The following is a 24,683-nucleotide window of genomic DNA, read 5'->3' as shown; positions in this document are numbered from 1 at the left end:
TACATCCCCAATGTGGAAAACTATACAACAGTGTAAAAGAATAAGTTAGATGTATGTGGAATGTCAGGAAAAAGATTTCAAAACATTGATAAGTGAAGAAAGCAACAGCAGAAAATTATATGCAGCGTGATCTACTTATGTAAAACAAAACACAAAATATAGCAATGTGTTTTTGGTTTCTACATGTTCATATATATTGTGTGAGAATGCATAGTGAACAGGTTTTCAAGTATTCACACCTAGTGTTTACTCTCTGGGGAGGAACGAAGATGGCGATGGGAGGGTTGGACTAACGGTGTGTTCTTAAACTGGCTCTCTAAAGACAAAAAAACACCATACTTGATTTACTTTGCTAATTTTTGTGGTCTAAACACTCCCACTGTGACCAGTTTGAAGTTACCAACAGTTTACCAGCTGGCTGGCTTAACTCCCTGCCCTCTTGAGCTGGTATGAGCTGGTTCCCATACATCACATTAGATTTTTGCTTTTTCTGCCTACTGCCCACCCCCTCAATCCTTCCCCCACCTCATTCCTTCCTCTTTCCATCCTTCCTTTCTTTCCAGCCAAAGTCTATTCATGTATTCTTGTAATTACTAATAAAATAAAATAAAATTTTAAATAAATTTTAAATAAAAACATTTTAAATACAAATTTTAAGAAGACTGAAGTAAATTTTAAAAACCACACACAACTCTAGGACACGGGAAGAGATTAAATACAAGGGAAAGCTATGGAGTCAATCAAATCAACCAAGGAACTCTCAGAAGCTTCTCAATTGTGCCAAGGGCTGACCCTATTCTTTCTGCAGAGCTGAGGGCCAGACGTGGCTCGAAGGCACCATCTGCAAAGTCAGTAAATAGGAAGAGTGGGATTGAGTGTACATTTTCACCTGAAAATGATGTTCCTTTCTAAGTGAGAAACTTTTCACCATTAAATTCAGTCCTTGAGTTGCAGTGGCTGCGAGTGGTTCTCCTTTTTCCCCAGAGCCCTCGAGGGTCCCAGCACATAGCAAATCCTGATAAATACTTGCTGTGTAGTTATTTCCGTAACTAGTGGAAGCATGATTCTAACCAAAGTATGAGACTTAGAAGGCAGGTTTGATCACAGAAGTAAACCCATTTGTGTATAAAGAAAGAAAAGTGAATTCTTCGGTTCTAATAACAACCGTGTGTTTTGATCGAAAGGTAAGACAAAAGAGTGCATGATTATATGTAGAGTTTGGTCATATTTAAGTATAGAAAAGATGAATGACTTCATAACTGGCTATCATATGATTCAATGGACGGTGTGATTGAAGAGGGAAACAAACGGAAATACAAAGGTTTCCTGAGTTCTGGATTAGTATCATTTAGTCCCACAATATTCCTGGCAATTCTTCTTACAGGGTTTTGGACACATGTTTTAACCTCTTGAAACTTGTTTCCTCAACTTAAAAACAAACAGTAATAATACCTGCTCTGCCATTCAGGCTTTTTGTAAGGCTCGCTGGCTAATAAATATAAAAGTTTTTTGTACAAACAAAACAAAACACCCCTATATACCTAGAAGCGTTCATTACTATGGAGTTAAGTGTTAGAGACCCGGGTTCCAGTTCTGATCCTGTCACTGCCTTTCCAAAAGGCAACCCCATCACCTCCCTAGAAATCGCTTTCTATCATTTGGAAGAGAAGGTATTTGTGAGGGGTTGCAACGTTGAAAATTCTCTGACACTGTGTTATGTAAAGATCACAAATCCCTACCGTGTGTCTGACATCCCAGCTGCCAGTCTCCAGGGCCCTTGGCCACCATGAAGGCATCTTCCAGCGAGGCAGGGAAGACAGTAATGGTGTCCTTTCTGTGGTTCCGGGATATCAGAGTTTGTCCATGCAGATAGATGGAGTGTGTGTCCAACACACCACCCATGCCCACAAAATACCACTTGACCCTGTCCTCAGCACACATGGTGAGATTGGGCAGATTTCCATACATGTATCCATTTATTGCTGAAAACAAATGTATGTTTTATTTTATTTTTTTTATTTTTTAAGTAAACTCTACGCCCAAAGCAGGGCTTGAACTCATGAGCCTGATAGCAAGAGTTGCATGCTCTCCTGACTGAGCCAAGAAAATAAACGTGTGCTAATCTCTCACACACGGTAGATGAGGACCAGACGCTATACATTCTTTTTTTTTTTTTTAAGATTTTATTTATTTATCTGACAGAGAGAGAGAACAAGTAGGCAGAGAGACAGGCAGAGGGAGAGGGAGAAGCAGACTCCCTGCTGAGCAGGGAGCCCGATGCGGGGCTCGATCCCAGGACCCTGGGATCATGACCTGAGCCGAAGGCAGACGCTTAACCAGCTGAGCCACCCAGGCGCCCCATACGCTATACATTCGGCGCATTTCCTCAATACACAAACCTCACAGTGTCAGCTTTATTCTCATGCATAATCTAACATGGGATTTGATTGGTGTTCCAAACATGAAAAGGCCATAAATATTGTATATAATTAGAAGTGTCAGGAGCACGAAGAATTACAGGCAAGAGGAGGAAAAGTGAGTGAAGGGCAGAGGTCAGTGACGAGGGGAAAAGAATAAAAAGAAGCTAAGTCCCGGAAAGAAGAGAATAAGGATGGGTGACTGAGGGAATGAGAGTGGCTTTTCTGAAAAAATCTTATGTAGAAACATTTTTTTTTAAGAAACACATTTTCATAAAATACCTGGTCAGTTATGTTTTTGTTCTTCCATAATATTTTATTACCTTAAAATTATACCTTTCCTTTTTTTTTACCATCTCCTTTTGATCAAGATCAGACTTTAGAAAACAAATGCATCTACCTAACTTTACATGCTATGAAACTCTGCAAACTAGCAAAATTTACTAGATGCCTCGCATATCAACCAGCGTACCTTGAGGGAAAACTGGAAAATGTAAACTCAACCACACAAACTTGAACAAAAGGAAATCACTAAATAGAATCACCGAAGTTAGAATTATAGGGTATGATGAATAAGAAAGCTTTCTTTAATCTTACAAGGCATGAGATTGCTCTCCTGGAAGTCAGGATCGTTAGCATTAACTTTGCCAGATTCAGTGTATGCATTAATATTGTCATCGATATACCAGCTTTTGTTTTCATCAGTTATGGAAAACATCAAAACGTAAGACCTGTCGATATTTTTTTCGGTGTCTCCATCCAGTGTGCCTGAAACATAAAGAACAACAAAACTTGCTCTTTGCAATAATTATTTTTGCCATGAAATAAACTGGTGATTCTAACTGATTCAACTTAATCTTGCACACCTACAGACAGAACTCTAAGGAACAATGCATGCAAGGAACAGGCAAACAGCCTCTCAGCTTCCTACCTTCTTCGACCCTGCTGATTGAACACTTCTCTATAGGAGAAAGGTGTCAGTCATTTTGTGAAAAGGCGGCTAAAGTGAAGTTCACTGGATTTGACTACCATCTAGTGACCAACCTGGACTTGAACTGAGGTGTTGGACTCACCATCGCCATCTAGTGCTCAGAGTCTGAGAGGGCAACTTTACTTTCTTGACTGAAGAATCAAGGTCAAGGCAGGAAAAGGGAGCTCATCTGATAGAAAAATTCCACGAGGAGAGCAGGGGGAGAGCCCACTTATTCTGGTTCTATTGCTACAGTGAGATTTTAAAAATATGTTACCTCTTTTGCAAGTCAGAATTGGTCCAACAAGACCCGAAGCCACGTCTCTTGGAGTGTCTACATGGGAGTGGTAAATCCTTGTCACGCAGTTACTGTCATCGGGGCCAGGCCCCTGATTTTCTTCTACAAACCACTTGTAAGTATATCGTGCCCCTGGTTGCAGACGGTCATCTTCCTTTTGCTCGCTCGTAGTATTATCAGGATAGAGGGCACCTAGGAAACATAATCCACACTGCGGTCACAGTAACCATTGGGCAACAGTATTTTGAATATCACTCATGCCTTCTCTAGTAAGCCATGAATGTATGTTAATTTCTATTTTTGGAATCAAGTGTGCATTCCTCCCCTCCTCTTTCCTGTCTCCTGTCTCTTCTTCCTTAGCTGACTTCCACTTGAATATCCAGCTTGTCTAGTTTCTAGACGAAACCGGAATGAGATAGGCAGTATAATTGCAGACTATTATCACCATTATTGACGGATTCCAAAAATATTTACTGTATATCTACTATATGCCTAGACCTCAGATACAAAAACCTAGACTCCTGACAGGCCTTCCATATTTTCTTCACACTTGGGACCCAGGGCATCAAGAGGTATTCATATGTCCTCCAAGTAGACCACTGGAGCCCAAAAGTGGCCCTCTGCATAGCTTACATTACCCTGAGCTTTTACCCCAGTTCTGAATCTGGGGCCTTTCTCTTCCTTCTTTCTTCTTTTCCTAGAATTTTTACCTCGGATCTTTATCTCTTGAGGCTAGAGTCCTCATAACTATGAATAAAGTTCTTACATTCAATAGAAGACTTTGAAGCATGGCCAACCTCTCATATTTACCCATATCCCAGCACCCCCCTGCTCCATGGTGAACATAAAACCTTATTTTTTTGGCTTTCTCTTCCCTCTCTTTTTCTAACACCATTGGGCAGCTGTGAGTGTAGATGTCTAGGAGACAGGATACTGTCTGGAAAATAATGATTTCTCTTGACAGTGATGTTTTCAAGAGGCTAATCCTCATCCATTAGGAAATGAAATGAGGAGGGGTAGAATAGTATTCCTGGAAAATAATGATTTCTCTTGACAGTGATGTTTTCAAGAGGCAAATCCTCATCTATTAGAAAATGAAATGAGGTGGGGGTAGAATAGTATTTCTGCCAACCTAACATTTGCTCATGAGCATCTCCTACCAAAAAAAAAAAAAAAAAGTGGCCCATGCTTTCTCTAGTAAGCCATGAATGTTCATTAGTTTGTATTATTATTATTGAGAGTGAAAAGTGTGTTTTCTTTCCTAAGAATTGCACAAGGGTGGGCACTTACTCAAGATGAAAAATTGAAAAAGGATTGTCAGGTATAAACATTAAAGACATCAAAAATAAGAGTTTGCATTCACCCCAAACTACTCCCAGTTCATAATTACCCTGCTTGCCCTGAGGTCTTGGGCTCATACTTCCCATAAGCAACAGCTCAGGAATATAAGAAAAAAGGATCCACTTACCTTCATTTTCTTTAGAGTAGGTGAGTCCATGAGGATGGAAACTATACATTCTTGAAGCAAAATTTTTTACATGAACATAAACCATGTCTCCAGTCTCTGCCTTAATTATCGGCCCTAAAAATCCCAGCCAGGATGGTTTTTTAATGATGGTTTGAAATGTGTCATTAGTATACTGAAAATACAAAGCCTTTTTATAAACAGATCCTATCTTGTCTTGGCTTTGTTTTAGATATTTATAGGACTGAAACTCTCTGTAAAAAATAAACAAAGAAACAAAAAGAGAGAACTTTAATAAAGTTTGACAGGAAAGAAAAAAAATGTTAAGTCAACTGAAACTAGAAGTAAGAAGCTTTACAACCTAATTTTGATAGACAAAACTCAGACACGGGAGAAAATGTGAAGGGAATCAAAAAAGGTGGTGTAAGCAAGGAGAACGTTGGAGTCTATGATGAAGGGATCAAATACAAGTGTAGCCAGTAATATGCGTGGCATTTTGGCTTACAAGACTTACCAACTCTCCACACTGAGCCACAAAAAGGCTTCTAACCCCACTTGAAGGTCACTTTAGAGCTCAAGCATTAGATCAATCCCAGTGACTTAGAATTGTTTACCCATTTATACGGATTTGTGGATTTGCTGGTAGACTTAGGGTCTTTTTGGCCAACAAACAGGGTAAATCCAAACCCCCACGCATAACCACGAGATTTCTCCCTCCCAATTACTTGAAAAGAGAAATCAAGAACAGAGCTGCAGTTTTAGAATCTCTGCCATACCCTCCATATCAGAAGGAAAAGTGTTGTTTTATATCTTGAGCACCACACAAACAAAATTGATGATAAGCACAGAATTAGAAATGATCCTTGAAATATTGTGCCATGTTGGCAGAAGTGGCGACAATTCTCAGAAAGAATAATTTCTGATTTCTATCAAGAAAACAAAGGAAGCAGTTCTAGTAGCAAATGTGCCCTTAAAGGGTCAACGATGGGAAATTCTTCATTAGCATTTTATCAGTGAATAACAATTACCAACTTCTGTTTCTGAGAGTGACTTTCTCGTTGCAAAGGTATTACTTACTGATCTTCTGAAAAAGGCTTCCCATTGAGCATATTTTTACCAGTAGGAGCATAGTTCCAAGTGGTTTCTTTAATACCAATGCTGTAGTGCCTGTCTTTTGCCCAACCTGGAGAACTAATAAAAACCAGAAAGATCAGTGGGGAAAGGGCCTTCATGTTCAAACCTTAATCCTGGAGAGTCTAAGTGAGTGATGCCTGCCTTTCTTTTATAACCCAGGCTTTCTTCCTTTATTTGTGTCCATTTACATAATAAGTAAGAGTTGCATAAGAGCCCATCAGGTTTCATCTACACATACATCATTTCCATTCCAAATGCATTTAGTTTTCATTAGTCAGGCTGAGTGAAATGTTGCACAACCCATAGAGAATACTGGTGCTTGGCCGGTATCAGAGCTTGCTTGAATTACTGGGTAGATGGGCTACCAGATTATCCCCCGACACCATCCCCCAACAATTACTTTCTGTTCCTAGGTTATAAGAATCATCTCCAATTTATTCTCCAGCCTCCACGTTCTCCCAAATTCTTCATTGCATGTTAGTTTTAATAATTCGTTGCTCTAGATGTTAATTTAAATTCCTTGTCATTTGATACTTTTATTCTCAAATTTCTTGAAATTTAAGACTGTCCATAATCTGCCCCTAATCTGATATTCCACGTTCATCTGCATAATTCACTTAGAGGACCCCTTCCCTCGGGGAAGTTGACTTATTAGGGACACAGCTTATCCAAGTTGTCCCCATTTTGCAAGCCTCCTGAAACTTTACCTCCTCAGTGAAGACCTCCCTGATTATTTCAGCCTATAGACACTTCTCTCTTTCTGAATTCACCGGCTGTGTCCAGGCCTGGTAATTAACTACACAGTTTTGTACTGTTGTTTAAATATACATGTATTTTCTCTACCACCATTAGATTATAAATCCTAGAGATTACTTCTTTTTATTCTGTGTATCTTCTAGAAATGTCAAGGAAGAAATGTAAAAATTTTTAGGAACAAATAAATAAAGTCCCTTGGCTACAGTTACAGTACGTAAGGAAAGGAACAGGAATCTTTGTCACTGATTTGTATATCATCATTTATTGGGATACCTATTACCACTGGGTCTTGTTTGAGACTTTACAATCGGAAAGCCACAACGCCTTTCAACAGTTAGAGTGGTATCCTGATTGAGGTTTGGAAACCCACACTTAGAAATATTAAGGCGGGGCAATCATATAACATGTATTGTTTTGCAGCTTGCTTTTATTCCTCAACTACGTGTCTTAGAGACCTTTATATATCACTGCCTAGAAGTCTACTTCCTTCATTCCAATTGTAGCATTTTTTTTCTATTATGAATGTAATTCATTTATTTTTTAAAACACACAAAATCAAAGTATATTTTTCCTGGGTGCACATACAGATGTCTATACACACTTAAGGAGGTGCCCAAAAGGGTACCTATCAAACTAAATACAGCTCTGAGAAGAGAGAGGGTTATTATATTTAAATTATTTTTTACAAGGAGGATACATTTCTATATTACTTGATTTTAAAAAATCAACAAAGTATTTGCATTTTTTCTTTCTTGGATTAAAAAATAACGGGACTCTGAATCTTCCTTATAAGCAATAGTTGCTAAATTCTACAGAAATCAAAACTTCTAGGCTGTTGTATCACAAAAATTATTCACATTTGTGAATTCGTAGGTGAGTTTTAAAAACAAGTTGGGTAAACAGTCCACTGCTTCGGCAGGTTTTAATGTCACCAGCAGATGCTGGAAGGAAGTCAGAAAAGCTAAGCCTGGAGGGACCTCGGTGTGTAGAAAAGCTGCCCACAGGAAAATCAAGAAGAGGAAGGGTTTCACAAGTGGCACCCTTGGGGAAACAGTTGAAAGGGTTGGAGAGAAGACTCACATCAGACCTGCTGGGTCTCACATGAGAGAGGGATTAGAGACAGCCTCTCTGGCCTCAAGGAGGAGACCCATGGGTTGTAATAGTTGGAAGCTCTAGTCTCACATATTTAGCTCTGTATATGGAAGAACCTTATGACCTTCCCTGTCACTGTAGCCTAGACCAGGAGCTGTGAAAGACCCGCCACGCAGCAGGCAGGGAGAGGGATTCCTTCAGTGGGCTTTCCAGTGTCCCTTTATCCCGAAATTCTGTGACTTCCTTCCTCATCCTCCCAGAAACATTGATTTTACTTTGGAACGTGGATAATAGAAGACCCGTTCAGCTGCCTTTTTTTCTTCTTTTTATTTAGTAAGCACCCCAAGAAGTGCAAAGTCTACTGTATTCAAATCAAACAGATGTATCCCCACCTCCCAACTCCACCATATACTAGCTATGTGATTTGGGACGAGTTGCATTATCATTCTGAACCCCAAGTCCCCTTATCTATAACAGAAAGGTAGTAACAATTAAAGCTCCTAGCCGCTGTGAGGACTTACCTTCTAGCCTATCAAAGAAAGTTAAGCATCCTCTCCCCAAGACAATGAAAATGGTGTTGGTAAACACTCACTGTTCTTCTTCTCAAGAAATAACTAGGGAAACTGGCTTTGTGTGTGTGTGTGAGGGTGGGGGTGAATGGGTGAGACTGGAAGGCAGCACTTTTTCTTAGGTGATGTTATATTTTATGGCTTGGAAAGATGACAATTTCTGTCCTTCCCTTCCTGCATAGACCTCAATAGATCCGTCTTTTGGTACAGCAGTATTTCAAGTTGGTCACCATTATTTGGTTATTTTCTTGGTTTGTAGCCCAAGAGCATAAGGCAACTTACTTAGCTAAGCTTTGTTGAATTTGGCCCAAAGGTGTAAGTTCAAACACCTTGGAGGAAAATTTGGATTCCTTCCTGGTTTTTCCATTCCACAGCTGAAAATGGTTTAAGCAGAAATAGAGCACATGAAAATATGCATAAGGTTCTAATGACACTAGTACCTTGTTTGCAAAAAAGCTTTACAATATATAAAAATTAACTTTAAAAAATTATTCTTCAAAATGTAATCTTCAAAACACTCTCCTTCACCTCAACTCTTATACCTGTTAAATAAATGAAGTATCTAAAGCTCAGAAGGTCTAGGAACTCACTGCATGATGCACACTTCCAAGTTATGGTGCCAGGGTTCAAACAGAAATCCCTGGATTCCAAATCAAATGTTTCTCCTGTGTGACCTTATTAATTGGCTTCCATAATTTAAGTGCATATACTTCTCCATTATTAATAAATGCTAAGTTTTGCTCAGAACATATAACTCTAATTTTATCTTCCAACAAAGCAGACCAATGGGATATAAATGACGTGGCGACAGGATGGGGAGTTTAAAGACAATGAGGAAGATGTTAGCAACATTTACATCCACTTCCATTCTTTCTGTTTCTTCTGCCAATAACCACTATTTGTTGAAAGTCAGATGGTCCTTAGTCATTTTCTAAACAGTAACTCTAATTGTGTCAGCAAATCCTGAAAGGAAAGTTCATTAAGTTCTTTTGATAGTTGAGGAAACTAGAACTTGGGGGCTTTAAAGAACTGACCAAAGCAAGTAGGTGTTATTGTCAAATTTAAACACAGACCTTAAAGCCTGGTGGATGTTCTTACTACTAAACTCCCCACCTCCTACTCTGGGCAACTCTGAGCAACCATCAACCAGATCAGAAGAGTTTAAATAAGTAGAGCAACAGGCAGCTGGGGCAGATAGGTACACTTAGGCTAGAGCCCTGTGTCCTTCTCAGGTTGGAACTACGTAAACTGCAAGCTTTTATAGTATGGGGTAGACTCCATGAGGGACCAGATGGCCACAGAACAAGGCATAGAAGGAAAGAGTGGGAAATGTTGAGGACCAAGAGGAAAGAGAAAAGCAGGCCCTGATATTTGGAACTGGCCTGATACTATCAGCTGGGCCTTGTCCTGGGACTCACAGTTAGACCTTGGTGTTCTTCTCCTATTGGACACAAAATGTCCTGAACTCTAACATCAGACTACACCACTGTGACCACAATGAATCAAGACAAAAATAGGTCCACTCCAAAATAATGTCTGAACACACAGGAGGAACATGAACATTGCCCAAACCTTTCAAATAACCAAGCATTCCCTTATCCTGGCTATAACTGACTAATGCTTCTTCACCAATTATAGCTTTAGCTTGGCTTTGTTCCTCCTGACTTATAGATAAGATTTAAGACATCCAGTCATAGAATCGACCCTCCTGCATCCAATCCAGAGCAAAGCCCTGCTTCTTTAAACATCCCTCAAAACACCTAACACAAGCACCAATCCTGTAAACCCTTTGTAACACCTTCTTTCTGAGATACTCCGTGATTCTCTATGGTATGTGTTGTCTTTCATTGCAACAAGCAATAAACACAACTTACTCAATTACAGGCATATTCCTGTGGTTGGATTAGAGAGCACTGACACTAATTTCCCCTAGGAAAAAAAATCTATAACATGGCTACTATTAAAATATTATCAACATGACAAAAATTCAGAAATGTATGTCTCCAACCTGGACCTCTCTGCCTAATTCCAGTATATATGGTGGTCTACTCGACATCTTCACTTAGCTGTTTAGTACAGCAATTCACAAACACTTATGTGCAGATGAATCCTCAGAAAAATCTGAGGGTCTTTCAAAATGCAAATTCTGAGTCTGTAGGTCTGAGGTGGAGCCCAGTATTCTGCATTTCTGTGCTGGCTCCCTAGTGATGCCAGCGCTGCAGGTCTATGAACCATACTCTCCGTAGCAACAACCAAATAGACATCTCAAACTCAACATGCCCAAATATGAACTTCTAAGACTTTCATTCTTAGCTCCAACATCCTTATAACAAGAAGCACTGGACAAATTGGAAATCAACAACTTTTCTTTTTTTTTTTTTTTAAAGATTTTATTTATTTATTTGAGACAGAATGAGAGAGAGAGAGAGCTCATGAGAGGGGGGAGGGTCAGAGGGAGAAGCAGGCTCCCCGCCGAGCAGGGAGCCCGATGCGGGACTCGATCCAGGGACTCCAGGATCATGACCTGAGCTGAAGGCAGTTGCTTAACCAACTGAGCCACCCAGGCGCCCCTCAACAACTTTTCTTAAACCCATTAGAGAAGTAATGCAAGTAGGGAGATGAAAATTCTAAAAGAAAGAATCAAAAGAAAATGCTAGAAATCAAAAAACACTGTAATAGGAATAAAGGTGCTTCTGAGGCTTCGTTAGACTAGACACAGCCAAGGAGAAAATCAATGACCTTCAAGAGCAGTCAATAGAAACTTCCAAAAGTGAAATGCAAAGAGAAAAAAGAATAAAAACAAAAAACAAACACATACACACACACACACACACACACTATCTTGGAACTATGGGATATTTTCAAAAGATATAACAAAATTGGATTGCCAGAAGAAGAAGAATGAAAGAAATGGAGTAAAATAAATATTTGAAATAATAAGGACCGAGAACTTTCCAAAATTAGTGACAAATACCAAACTACAAATTCGAGCAGCTTAGAGAACAAATGCTAGAATAAATACCAAAAAACAAAGCCCCATACTTAAGCATATCATATTCAAACTACAGAAGAACAAATCTAGAGAGAAAATCTTGAAAGAAGTTAGGAAGAGGAAAGTATCTTCTCTACAGAGAAACAAGAATAAGAATTATTAAACTGGAATGATCTTGCTCATCCTCCTAAAGCCATTCATTCCATTCACCGCCTTCTTCATCTCAGTTAATGGCACCTCCAGTCTTCTAATAAAGCCAGGTCAAAAATGTTGGATTCATCCTTAGCTCCTCTCTTTCTCATGTTTCACAACCAGTCTGCCACCTGTTCAAAGTATAACCTAAAATCCAGCCACTTCTCACCACCTCTACTGATAATTCCCTGGTTCAAGCCATAGTTGTGTCCCTCCAAGGAACTGTAAGAGCCTCCTAAATAGTTTCTCTGCTTCTACTCTTGCCTCCCTCCCATCTGTTCTTAACATAGGAGCCTGAGTGACCCTTTAAAAATATAAATTCCATCAGGTCACTCCTCAAAGTCTTGCAATGACTCCCTATTTCCTGCAGTATAAGATCCCTTCTATGGCTTTCAAAGCTCCTTAATGACTTCACTTCCCATTACCTCTTTTTGCCCATCTCCACTCTTCTCTCCTTCACTCGCTCTGCTCCAACCAGGCTTGCTTCCTTGCTGCTCCTCGGACCTACCAGCCACACCTGCAACAGAAAGCTTTTGCACTGACTCTTCTCTCTGCCTGAACACTTCCCCTCCGGTATCCTCATGGCTCCCTTCTTCATCTCCACCAGGTCTTAATTTAAATGTCACCCTCTCAATGAGGGCTACCCTGACCATATGATTTAATATCAACAACTGCTCCACTTTTCTTCTCCCTAGCACGTGGGATTCCCTTCTGTCCACAGCACGTATCTTCCAATTTACTATACAATCTTCTTCTTTATCCGGTTTATAATTTATTGTGTGTCTCTTTACACTAAAATGTAAGCTCCATAAGGGCACAAAATTTTGTTGGTTTTGTTTGTTGATGTATCCCTAGCACCTGAAACAGTGTTCAGCACAAAGTATGTGCCTAATGAATATTTGCTGAATGAATGCATGGTAGGATACCCTGAAACTGGCTATGTGACCTGGAAAAACAGTAGCAGCAACAATAATGACAATTTTGGAGTGCTTTCTATGTGTTAAGCACTTTATGAGTTTAACTCATTTAATCTCTATAACCTTGAAAGTGAGACAACTAAAGCAGGAAGAAGGCAAGACTCCCACCCAGGGGGCGCCTGGTTGGCTCAGTCGGTTAAGCATCTGCCTTCAGCTCAGGTCATGACCTCAGGGTTCTGGGATCGAGTCCTACATCGGGCTCCCTGCTCAACAGGAGTCTTCTTCTCCCTCTCCCTTTGCCCCTCCCCCTGCTTGTGCTCTCTTTTTCTCTCATATAAATAAATAAAATCTTAAAAAAAAAAAAAGAAAAAGACTCCTACCCTGGGCTGCACAGCTGGTGAAAGACAGAGCCAGAATTTGAACACCCAGGTATTTGGTCTCCAGAGCTCAAGTTCACAATGTGCTATGTTGAGAAAGTGGATTATCCTCTCTGTACTTCAAGCATTTTCCTTTTCATTACAAACTGTTGTGCCAGATTATTTTAAAGGACCTTTCCTTATCCACAAACCTGGATGAATGTCACTCTGCTTCACTATTTTATCTACTTTGCTGATGGTTTTCAGACTAAGTTATAAGATAAGGACTTGATGGAACTAGGACCTGGTGGCTCTGTGGACACCACATTGCAGATCCTTCAGAATATTCCTACTTCCTCTTTTCAGATGCAAATATCACACAACTGTGCATGAGTAAACTTTTTTTTCCTGCTATGATAATACAATGCTGGCTAGTCCTGCCTGTCCAAGTTCCCTTAGTATCTGTAAGAATGAGCAAACAGGGACGCCTGGGTGGCCCAGTCGGTTAAGCGTCTGCCTTCAGCTCAGGTCATGATCCCAGGGTCCTGGAATCGAGTCCCGCATCAGGCTCCTTGCTTAGCAGGGAACCTGCTTCTCCTTCTGCCCGTCGCTTCCCCTGCTTGTGTGCTCTCTCTCTCTCTTTCTCTGATAAATAAATAAAAATCTTAAAAAAAAAAAAGAATGAGCAAACAGTGATTTTGTAAATCAAAGTTCTTCAAAGAAAACAGAACAATTTTAAATAGCCAGATTAACCAAAACTAGCAGAGCCCCCACTCCTGCTTTTAGGAGCAATCAAGGACTTTTGTGGGGGAGGGACTGAGGGAGTCTGGTACAGCTCAGAGATATTCAACTGGCCAGGAATACTGAGATATAAAATGGTGGGATTAATAGAAAACTGTATTGGAAAAAAATTTTTTTGCCCCTTTTGTTTACCAACTATGAGCCATTTCTACTTCACGGTGCATGTCAATGACACTCATAAATAGGAAGTCATGTCTTCACTCATTTATTCAACATTCAGTGGATGCTTATGGAGAGTTTTTATGTGCCCAGCCTTATGCCAATCACTAGGGGAGTAATGACATTTATAAAATAGGGCAGTATAATGAATGAGGAGTGTCTGTGGCTGATGGTAGAACCACACATAAAGTATGGCCAGACAAAAACACAAACCTCATTTCTTGTTTGTATTCTCAAATATATTGTCTGGCTTATTTACTTACCACATTACTAAAATCAACCTATCTTCAGTGGATGAGTAGCTGCCATTTAAAAAAAAAAACATTTAAAAAAATTATTGCCACAGACTGCAAGGATGTTTCAACAACTGCAAATCAATCAGTGTGATACACTACATAAATAAAAGAAAGGACAAGAACCATATGATCCTCTCAACAGATGCAGAAAAAACATTTGACAAAGTACAGCATCCTTTCTTGATTAAAACTATTCACAGTGTAGGGATAGAGGGTACATACCCCAGTATCATAAAAGCCATATATGAAAGACCCACAGAGAATATCATTCTCAATGGGGGAAAAACTGAGAGCTTTTACCCTAAGGTCAGGAACACGACAAGGATGTCCACTCTCACCACTGTTGTTCAACATAGTACTAGAAGTCCTAGCCTCAGCAATCTAACAACAAAAAGAAATAAAAGGCATCTGAATCAGCAAAGAAGAAGTGAAACTCTCGCTCTTCACAGAGGACATGATTCTCTATTTAGAACGCCCAAAAGACTCCATCAAAAAATTGCTAGAAGTGATACAGGAATTCAGCAGAGTCGCGGGATATAAAATCAATGTACAGAAATCAGTTGCATTTCTATACACTAACAATGAAGCAGAAGAAAGAGAAATCAAGGAATCAATCCCATTTACAATTGCACCAAAAAACCATAAGATACCTAGGAATAAACCTAACCAAAGAGGCAAAGGATCTGGACTTGGAAAACTATAGAACACTCATGAAAGAAATTGAGGAAGAAAGAAAGAAATGGAAAAACGTTCCATGCTCATGGATTGGAAGAACAAATACTGTTAAAATGTCTACCCTACCTAGAGCAATCTATGCATTCATGCAATCCCTATCAAAATACCACCAACTTTTTTCACAGAGCTGGAACAAATAATCCTCAAATTTGTATGGAACCAGAAAAGGCCCTGAATAGCCAGAGGAATGTTGAAAAAGAAAACGAAAGCTGGTGACATCACAATTCCGGACTTCAAGCTCTATTACAAAGCTGTAATCATCAAGACTGTATGGTACTGACAAAAAAACAGACACATAGATCAAAGGAACCAGAAATGGACCCTCAACTCTATGGTCAACTAATCTTCGACAAGGCAGGAAAGACTATCCAATAGAAAAAGGACAGTCTCTTCAACAAATGGTGTTGGGAAGATTGGACAGCCACATGCAGAAGAATGAAACTGGATCATTTCCTTATACCATGCACAAAAATAGACTCAAAATGGATGAAAGGATGTTGAAATATCCTTGCAGTCTGTGGCAATAAACTCAAAATAAATGTGAGACAGGAATCCATCAAAATCCTTGAGGAGAACACAGGCAGCAACCTCTTTGACCTTGGCTGCAGCAATTTCTTGCTAGACACATCTCCAAAGGCAAGGGAAACAAAGGCAAAAATGAACTCTTGGGACTTTATCAAGATAAAAAGCTTTTGCACAGCCAAGGAAACAGTCAACAAAACCAAAAGACACCTGACAGAATGGGAAGAGATATGTACAAATGACATATCAGATAAAGGGCTAGTATCCAAAGTCTATAAAGAACTCATCAAACTCAACACCCAAAGAATAATCCAATCAAGAAATGGGCAGAAGATATGAACAGACATTTCTGCAAAGAAGACATCCAAATAGCCAAGAGACACATGAAAAAGTGCTCAACATCACTTGGTATCAGGGAAATCCAAATCAAAACCTCAATGAAATACCACCTCACACCAGTCAGAATGGCTAAAATTAACCACTCAGGAAACAACAGGTGTTGGCAAGGATGCAGAGAAAGGAGAACCCTCTTACACTGTTGGGAATGCAAATTAGTGCAGCCACTCTGGAAAACAGTATGGAGGTTCCTCAAAAAGTTGAAAATAGAGCTACCCTACAACCCATCAATTAGACTGCTGGGTATTTACCCCAAAGATACAAATGTAGTGATCCGAAGGGGCACCTGCACCCCAATGTTTATAGCAGCAATGTCCACAATAGCCAAACTATGGAAGGAGCCGAGATGTCCTTTGACAGATGAATGGATATAGAAGATGTGGTATGTATATACAATGGAATACTACTCAACCATCAAAAAAATGAAATCTTGTCTTTTGCAATGACATGGATGGAACTAGAGGGTATTATGCTCAGCAAAATGAGTCGATCAGAGAAAGACTATTATCATATGAGCTCACTCATGTGTGGAACTTAAGAAACAAAACAGAGGCTCATAGGGGAAGAGAGGAAAAAAGAAAACAAGACGAAAGGAGAGAGGGAGACAAATCATAAGAGACAATCATAGGAAACAAACTGAGGGTTGCTGGAGGGGAGGAGGATGAGGGGATGGGGTAACTGGATGGTGGACATTAAGGAGGGCACATGATATAATGAGCACTGAGTATTATATAAGACTGATGAATCACTGACCTCTACCTCTGAAACTAATAATACATTATGTTAATTAATTGAATTTAAATTAAAAAAATTAAAAATAAATAAATTTAAGTATAAAAAAAGTTATTGCCACAGAATTTTAGGGCAACCAGAAGAGAAGACCCAACAACTATCTGGAACCATGACCTTACTGTGAAAATGTCTGTGTAATTTCCCAGGTTGATGACTTTGAGAATATCTGTGTTCACTAGAATATGAACCATCTGGTGTGTTTCTTATTAAAATAGTTACACTATGTCACACTCATAACTCTTCAGCTGCTATCAGCTAAAAAAAAGTGGGTTGATTGCAAAAATTAATTTGTAATTCATCCTTTGGACTTCAGGATGACTTTTCTCCCAATGAAGTAGTCTTCTGAGTGGTGGATGCATTCCACCTCTGCCCTCCAAATGACATTGTAATCCCAAATATAGATAAAATAACCAAAGAACATTGTTAATGAAACATGGCCACCTAAAGTAAATCCATTTGAAACTGGAAATAAAATACTCGATTAGGATTTTATTGTTAGAAATGAAACCAAATAAGAGAATAAGCTTATTTACTTTATATCAGTTGAAATCCTACTTTTTTGATTTATAAAGATGAGTTTCACATGGTTTCATCTAATATTTAACACAATTTTGATTAGGCCTATAAGTCTGCACCAAATCTTAGGATGAAGCTAAAACAAATCAAGTGTTACTTGGATTTAAATATTATCATTTTTGTTGACAAAGCTTTGAGAGAGCACAATGTAGACTCCATTTCACTTTTGATATATGTAGCACCTTCACAAAGAGGGTCATTTTGCCTAAATATTGAAGGGAACCCAAAGGCATCTCTAAATCTATCATACTCAAATCATTCTTTTGACACATTTAACCTGTCATAATTCTTTGACATTTCTTCAAACATTTGCTAACCTAACTCTGCCGGATCCTTATTTGTCAAGATCTTGTGTGTAATTTGAGTAGTTCTCTATTACTTTCAGTGACTTGAAAGTGCTCCAATATTTACATTTAATTGGCACTGGGAAGTGAAGCAGAGAAGGGAGAGAAACCAAAAAGTGAGTGAGTTAATGCTGTGGGTAACTGGGGCTCAGTCAGGCTGGGGATTCTTTGAGAAACTTGGTAATAATACCCCCTCAGAACTATCCTATTGAAGAGCAAGGAGGGTATGGAATTTACCACCAGAAGGTCACTGCTGGGCTGTTGACTCCTAGGCACTTCTGGCCTCCCCATGTGCTGTGGAAGCATGCTCCTACATCCAGAGAATATATTCAGGTAGAGAAATGCAGAAAGTCATCTGCCTGTACTTGGACTATCTGCAGAAGCCCTACAGGGTGAACCAAGGGGAAATGTGAGAGGTACTGACACGTCTGCTACACTCAGTTGGGTCACTTAGAGAAGGTGACGTCAGATGTCTCCATTCAAAAGGTATCTTTTCCCCTTTGTAATTTATAAGTAATTTCAAAGGTGACCTTTGAGTAAACGTCTTATTCCCCAAACATAGTTTTACTCAATGATTTTACTATCATTCATTCATAACTTCTTTTTTTAAGATTTTATTTATTTATTTGAGAGAGCAGGAGTGGGGCAGGGAGGGGCAGAGGGAGAAATAGACTCTTTGCTGAGCAAGGAGCCTAATGGGGGGCTCGATCCTAGGATGCTGGGACCATGACCTGAGCCGAAGGCAGACACTTAACTGACTGAGCCACCCAGGTGGCTTATAACTCTTATTAACATAAGGGATCAAACCTTATCTCTAATCGCTGAGTTCCAAAAAACCTATAATTAATGAAAGTAACCTCACCTGGGTCCCTGAACTCTTTGAGCCTGCCTTAATCTTTCCCCTTGGCTATCCTTTTAGATCTTCAGTCTAAAGAACTGATCCTTAGGGGTTTGTGACATTATAGAAACTGGCCCACGATACCAGGAACTGCCTCCAGGATTCTTGCAAATATTTTTCTTCAATCTTCCTGCCCTTACCCCTAGGGCTGGGTACTATTGCCTCTGCCAAAATACGTGAAGAGTAGGCCTAGAATTCAGAGGCAGAGCAGTGAGACTTGCCCCGTCATAACCAAGAACACCAAAAGGCTCCAAGGAGCCTCATTTTCCAGTTTGGAGAAGCTAACAGAAGACTCCTCCATGATGGGGCTCAGTCGTTAAGCATTTGCCTTCAGCTCAGGTCATGATCCCAGGGTCCTGGATCCCAGGTCCCTGCATCGGGCTCCCTGCTCCGCGGGAAGCCTGCTTCTCCCTCTCCCACTTCCCCTGCTTGTGTTCCCTCTCTCACTGTCTCTCTCTCTCTGTCAAATAAATAAATAAACAGAATCTTAAAAAAAAAAAAAAAAAAGATTTCCTCCATGAGATTTCCACCACAGTGGACTTGATAGATTCAGGTCCCAAAACAATATGTTATTTACTTTTGAAGAAGAAAAAAATAATAGCAAACATAAACTTGTCTGTGTTAGAAAAGAGGCAACAGTGCAAATGAGTGTGGTTCCCATGGCCTGCCCGCTCTCGGAAGTGGGCAGGGGAACAGTCCCGAAGAGTGAAGTGAGTGTCCTCAGCCAATGCAAATGGTGGACAACAGAAGGGAGATCAGGAACATCAGCAGCACGTGGTGAAGCCAGACCAAGTAGAGATAAAAATCTCACCCAGTCATGCCGTCCTTAAGTTAAAAGGATAGTACATTTGCAACAAGGCTCCTGGTGACGACTGCCCTTGACCTGTCTCTCAAGTCCTACTGCCCCGGGGACTGGTTGCTCAACACCTAGTGAGCAGGTGTTATTCTGGGACACTCTTTTCCTTCTTCCTGGGAATTCCTCTAAGCTCTCCTCTGTGATCTATCTCCTGTTTCCTGAACCTTATTTCTTCCTCTTTGTGGGGGGAGAATTCTCTCATTTTGGTGGAGTGTGTTCTCCAGGAGCTTCCTGGGAAGGTGATATTTTGAGAACTTACTCATCAGAAAATGTCATGTGTCATGGAAATAATTTCCTTCAAAATGTAAAAGGCATTGCTCCAGTCTTTCTCTAATTTAGCTGTTTAGAAGTTTAAAGCCAATATGATTCCCTATACTTTCTATGTGAGCTGTTCTTTTTTATCCAGAAGGTTATGGAATATCCTCTTTCAGTCAGAGGTTTTAAAACTTCATTTGGTATACCTTTTCTATCTGGATACTCATGCTCTTCAGTTTCATGAAGTCTTTTCTTGCATTAAAATTATTTCTCACCTGGGGCACCTGGGTGGCTCGGTTAAGCGTCTGACTCATGGTTTCAGCTCAGGTCATGATCTCAGGGTCGTGAGATCTAGCCCCAAGTCAGGCTCCATGCTCAGTGTGGAGTCTGTGTGAAATTCTTTTCCTCTCCCTCTGCCCCTCCCCCACTCACGCATGCTCTTTCTCACTCTCTCTAAAATAAATAAATAAATAAATAAAATCTTAAATTTCTGTCTCCATTTTATCTGTTATCTCTTTCTAGAAATTCATATTATTTGGTGTTGACTTCTTAGACTGATTGGTTTTCTAATTTTCCTTAGTTTTTGCTCCATTTAAAAAAAAAAAAAACTCTTACTCTTTTTGCTCTAGTCTCTGAGTGATTCCTTGACTTCATTTTCCAAATCGTCTACTGAGTTTTTCATTTATGCTATCTTATTCTTAATTTCTAAGAGTTTTTGTCATTGTTGTTGTTCTTTGAATGCTTCTTTTTAAATAGCATTCCTGTCTTTTCTCATGAACACAGAAATTATCTTTATGAGGAATTCATGGTAAATATTTTTTAAGGTTTTCTTCTTTCCAAGTTTGTTTCCTCCAAATCAGTGTTTATATTTGCTTTAGTCTCTATCTTTCATGTGAGAGGCATTCCTTAGATGTGTGAGGACCCTTGTCTATCTGCTCATGATTATGAATGAAGAGAAGAGCTGATTGCAAGTTGAGTGTATGTGTAGGGCTTATTGACTCTGAACTTCACTGTTGGGTAAACTGGGTGAGCCGTTTGTTGAAGAATTGCAAATGTCACTATATTAGTTTCCTATTGCTATGGTGACAAATAACTACAAACTTAGTGACAGAAAACAACACAAGTTTATTATCTTACAGTTCTGGAGTGTAGAAGTCCAAAATCAGTTTCACTGGACTAAAATCAAGATGTTGGCAAGCCTGAGTTCCTTCTGGAGGCTCTAGATGAGCATCCATTTCCTTGACTTTTCCAGCTTCTACAGGCTGCCTGCATTCCTTGATTGATTCCCTTCCTCCATCTTCAAAGCCAGAAGTGTAGCAGCTTCTCCCCTGTCGGATTTCTGTTCCTATCTTTGTATCTTCTCTCTCTGAACGTGATATTCTTGTCTCCCTCCGTAACAACCTTTGTGATTACATTGGATTTGCCTGGATAATCTCCCCCATTTAAAAATACTTAATTATTCACATCTGCAAAGTCCATTTCTAGGCAACATATTCACAGGCTCCTGGGAATAGGACATGGACATTTTGGGGGGTTATTATTCAGCCTACCACAATCAGTATCTAAGTTTTCCCTCTTACACTGGCCAGACTCCCTACAAGAGGCTCCAACTTGGAAGGTAAAATGTGGCTACCAGTATTCTGAGATCTGAGTGGACTAAAGGGGTTTGGGGCAGGTGTCTCTCAGCATTCCTCATTCAGGATGAACCAGTCACTTAATGTCTCTGGTTTTGCTGCAGTGTCCATATCTTTGGTGAGTTTAATTCCCTCCAATTCAGAGACCCTCTATTTTACCTTTTCCAGAGAATAAACTTTCAAATATCTGCCACTTTCTAGTGACATAGAGAGGAGAAGGGATACAGGGAGGCACTCAATCCTTCTTGTTTTAGTATTCTTCCTTTACTCCCAGTTCCAGATGAATCTGGTGCTATCCATCTGGGAGTCTTTTGAAGATTCTGACATGTAGATTACGCTGGCTCTCTGCTCCCCACCCCCACTCCCAGAACTTGGGATTTTCATGTTTCATGAATTGGTTTTGTCAGTTATGTTTTATCAGTATGCTTTGTAGCTTCCACAATTTTATTGCTGTTGTCTCCTCTCCTGATCTCTGCATATTTGTTGGTTTATGTCTTTAAAAAAATCTTTATTATAAATTTAGTGTGATTTTAGGCAGGAGTGAAATTAGATGTGTGTGTGTGTTTTCATATTAATGCAGAAAAAACATTTGACTTGAATTGGTTATGTTTCCTTGGGTCAGGCTTGGGTTGGCTCTGACTGCAGTGGCCAGGCACCACATCTAATAAAAGGATTTTAGTGGCCAGGTTTTTTGTGTCCTGCCTTACCTGCCCAATTACACACTAAAGCTTGATTTCTTGCCTCAGTTTCCTACCAGAAATCCCAGTTCCTCTGAGACTGGGCTCTTGTCCCTAATTCTCAGCTTCATCTCACAAACCAGGAAGTAGAACTGGCAGGAGTCATTCTGAATATAAATAGTTGGGGTTTTCATAATAGTACCCTTGAGTTGCCCCCTTTCCTTGTGGCTTTTCAGTGGGATGGAAGTATATAGGCCAGAGGCTGAGGTTTTAGGAAACCGATTCTTTATTTTTATTTTTATTTATTTATTTAACAGAGAGAGAGAGAGAGAAGGAGACAGAGCACAAGCAGGGGGAGCAGCAGAGGGAGAGAGAGAAGCCCGCTCTCCGCTGAGCAAGGAGACCAATGCGAGGCTCCATCCCAGGACCCTGGGATCATGACCTGAGCTGAAGGCAGACACTTAACCCACTGAGCCACTCAGGAACTTGATTCTGACAGCTATATTCTGACACACATTCTCCAAACATGTGACAAAAGGAAGTGCAGGCCTGTCTTGCACTTTGTCTAGCCTAGAAATGCCTGCCTCTTACCTCTGCCTACTTTCCCTCCCCAGACTTCTGACCCTATCTTCTCCCTAGAACTGTAGGACATTCCTTTACTCCCTTCCCCTTCTGTTATATTTGTGGTATTTCCACATCTCAGCCATCCCAAATCTGCTCCAGCTACACTGAGTTCTGATTTCAGTCACCCGGGTTCTAAGAGCTTTATATGTATCAACTCACAATCTGCATAACACCTCTATTATTTTTTTAGTATTATTTTTTTAGAAGGGGAGTGGGGGCAGAGGGAGAGGGAGAGAGAGAATCTTAAGCAGGCTCCATGCCCAGCACAGAGCCAGATGTGTGTGGCTTGACCCATGGGGCTGATCTCAGGACCCTGAGATCATGACCTGAGCCAAAATCAAAAGCCAGCTGCTTAACCGACTGAGCCACGCAGGCTCACACACTCTATTATTATTCCTCCTTTACAAATTCAGGAACTGAGGCACAGATACTGTAAGTTAACTTGACCAGGATTGTACAACTAATAAGGCAGAGTCCCGATTTGAATCTGAGCATTTTGACTCCAGAGTACATCTTTAAACCATCTTTAAACCACTTTAAACCATCTTTAAACCACTACGTTATAGACTTATAAATCACATCCATATGCCAAACACTGTTTTCTGAGATATATATATATACATATATATATATGATACACATATCTGAGATACATAAATATATAATATGTAAATAAGATTATACAAATTAATATATATATATATATATACACACCCATATAATCTTATGGATACTATAGATCAAGCAAACAACCAAAAGGAAAGATACTGAGGCTCTGAACGACAAAATTAACAACTTCACCTAATGGACACTGTAGAATCTTGCACCCAATATTTGGAAAAATATTCACTTTTAAAGTACATAAAATATTTACAAATAGTAACCATAAAACATGTTTTAAAAATGTTCAAAGTATCAGAATCATATAGACCACATTGTATAATCACAATACAATCAAGTTGGAAATCAATTTTTTTTACTGTGAATTTTTTAAATTTTATTATATTATGTTAATCACCATACATTACAACATTAGTTTTTGATGTAGTGTTCCATGACTCATTGTTTGCATATAACACCCAGTGCTCCATTCAATACATGCCCTCTTTAATACCCATCAACAGGCTAACCCATCCCCCCACCCCCTCCCCTCTAGAACCCTCAGTCTGTTTCTCAGAGTCCATAGTCTCTCATGGTTCATCTCCCCCTCCAATTTCTGCCCCCCTTCATTTTTCTCTTCCTACTATCTTCTTTTTTTTTTTAACATATAATGTATTATTTGTTTCAGAGGTACAGGTCTGTGATTCAACAGTCTTACACAATTCACGGTGCTCACCATAGCACATACCCTCCCCAATGTCTATCACCCAGCCACCCCATCCCTCCCGCACCCCACCACTCCAGCAACACTCAGTTTGTTTCCTGAGATTAAGAATTCCTCATATCAGTGAGCGCATACGATACATGTCTTTCTCTGATTGACTTATTTCGCTCAGCATAATACCTTCCAGTTTCATCCACGTCATTGCAAATGGCAAGATTTCATTCCTTTTGATGGCTGCATAATATTCCATTGTATATATATACCACATCTTCTTTATCCATTCATCTGTTGATGGACATCTTGGCTCTTCCCTTAGTTTGGCTATTGTGGACATTGCTGATATAAACATTGGGGTGCACGTACCCCTTCAGATCACTACATTTGTATCTTTGAGGTAAATACCCAGTAGTGCAATTGCTGGGTCGTATGGTAGCTGATTTCGTCTCATTTTTCCTCCCTTCCCCTATGATCCTCTGTTTTTTTTTTCTTAAATTCCACATATGAGTGTCTTTCTCTGATTGACTTATTTCACTTAGCATAATACCCTCTAGTTCCATCCACATCCTTGCAAATGGTAAGATTTCATTTTTTTGATGGCTGAGTAATATTCCCTTGTGTGTGTGTGTGTGTGTGTGT

The 24,683-nt window shown here is 39.8% G+C and overlaps 1 protein-coding gene across 1 annotated transcript in view; it reads right to left on the bottom strand.

Moving 5' to 3' along the window:
- Positions 1–6,382, bottom strand: part of LOC123834639 (ceruloplasmin-like) — a 30,042-nt gene extending 23,660 nt beyond the window's left edge. The window contains exons 1-5 of the mRNA XM_045863707.2: positions 6,228–6,382; positions 5,154–5,404; positions 3,665–3,877; positions 3,015–3,185; positions 1,740–1,982 (exon numbers count right to left, since the gene is read on the bottom strand). Coding sequence (XP_045719663.1) covers positions 1,740–1,982; positions 3,015–3,185; positions 3,665–3,877; positions 5,154–5,404; positions 6,228–6,382 — 1,033 coding nt within the window. The remainder of the gene's footprint in view (positions 1–1,739; positions 1,983–3,014; positions 3,186–3,664; positions 3,878–5,153; positions 5,405–6,227) is intronic.
- Between the last annotated feature and the right edge of the window lie 18,301 nt (positions 6,383–24,683).

The sequence above is a fragment of the Mirounga angustirostris genome, unplaced genomic scaffold (genome assembly GCF_029215605.1).
Source record: "Mirounga angustirostris isolate CCGP_5_RB_7025 unplaced genomic scaffold, mMirAng1.0.hap1 SCAF_1, whole genome shotgun sequence".
Lineage (NCBI taxonomy): Eukaryota > Metazoa > Chordata > Mammalia > Carnivora > Phocidae > Mirounga > Mirounga angustirostris.
The sequence above is the reverse complement of the archived record's forward strand: the minus strand, read 5'-3'. Positions and strand labels throughout refer to the sequence as shown.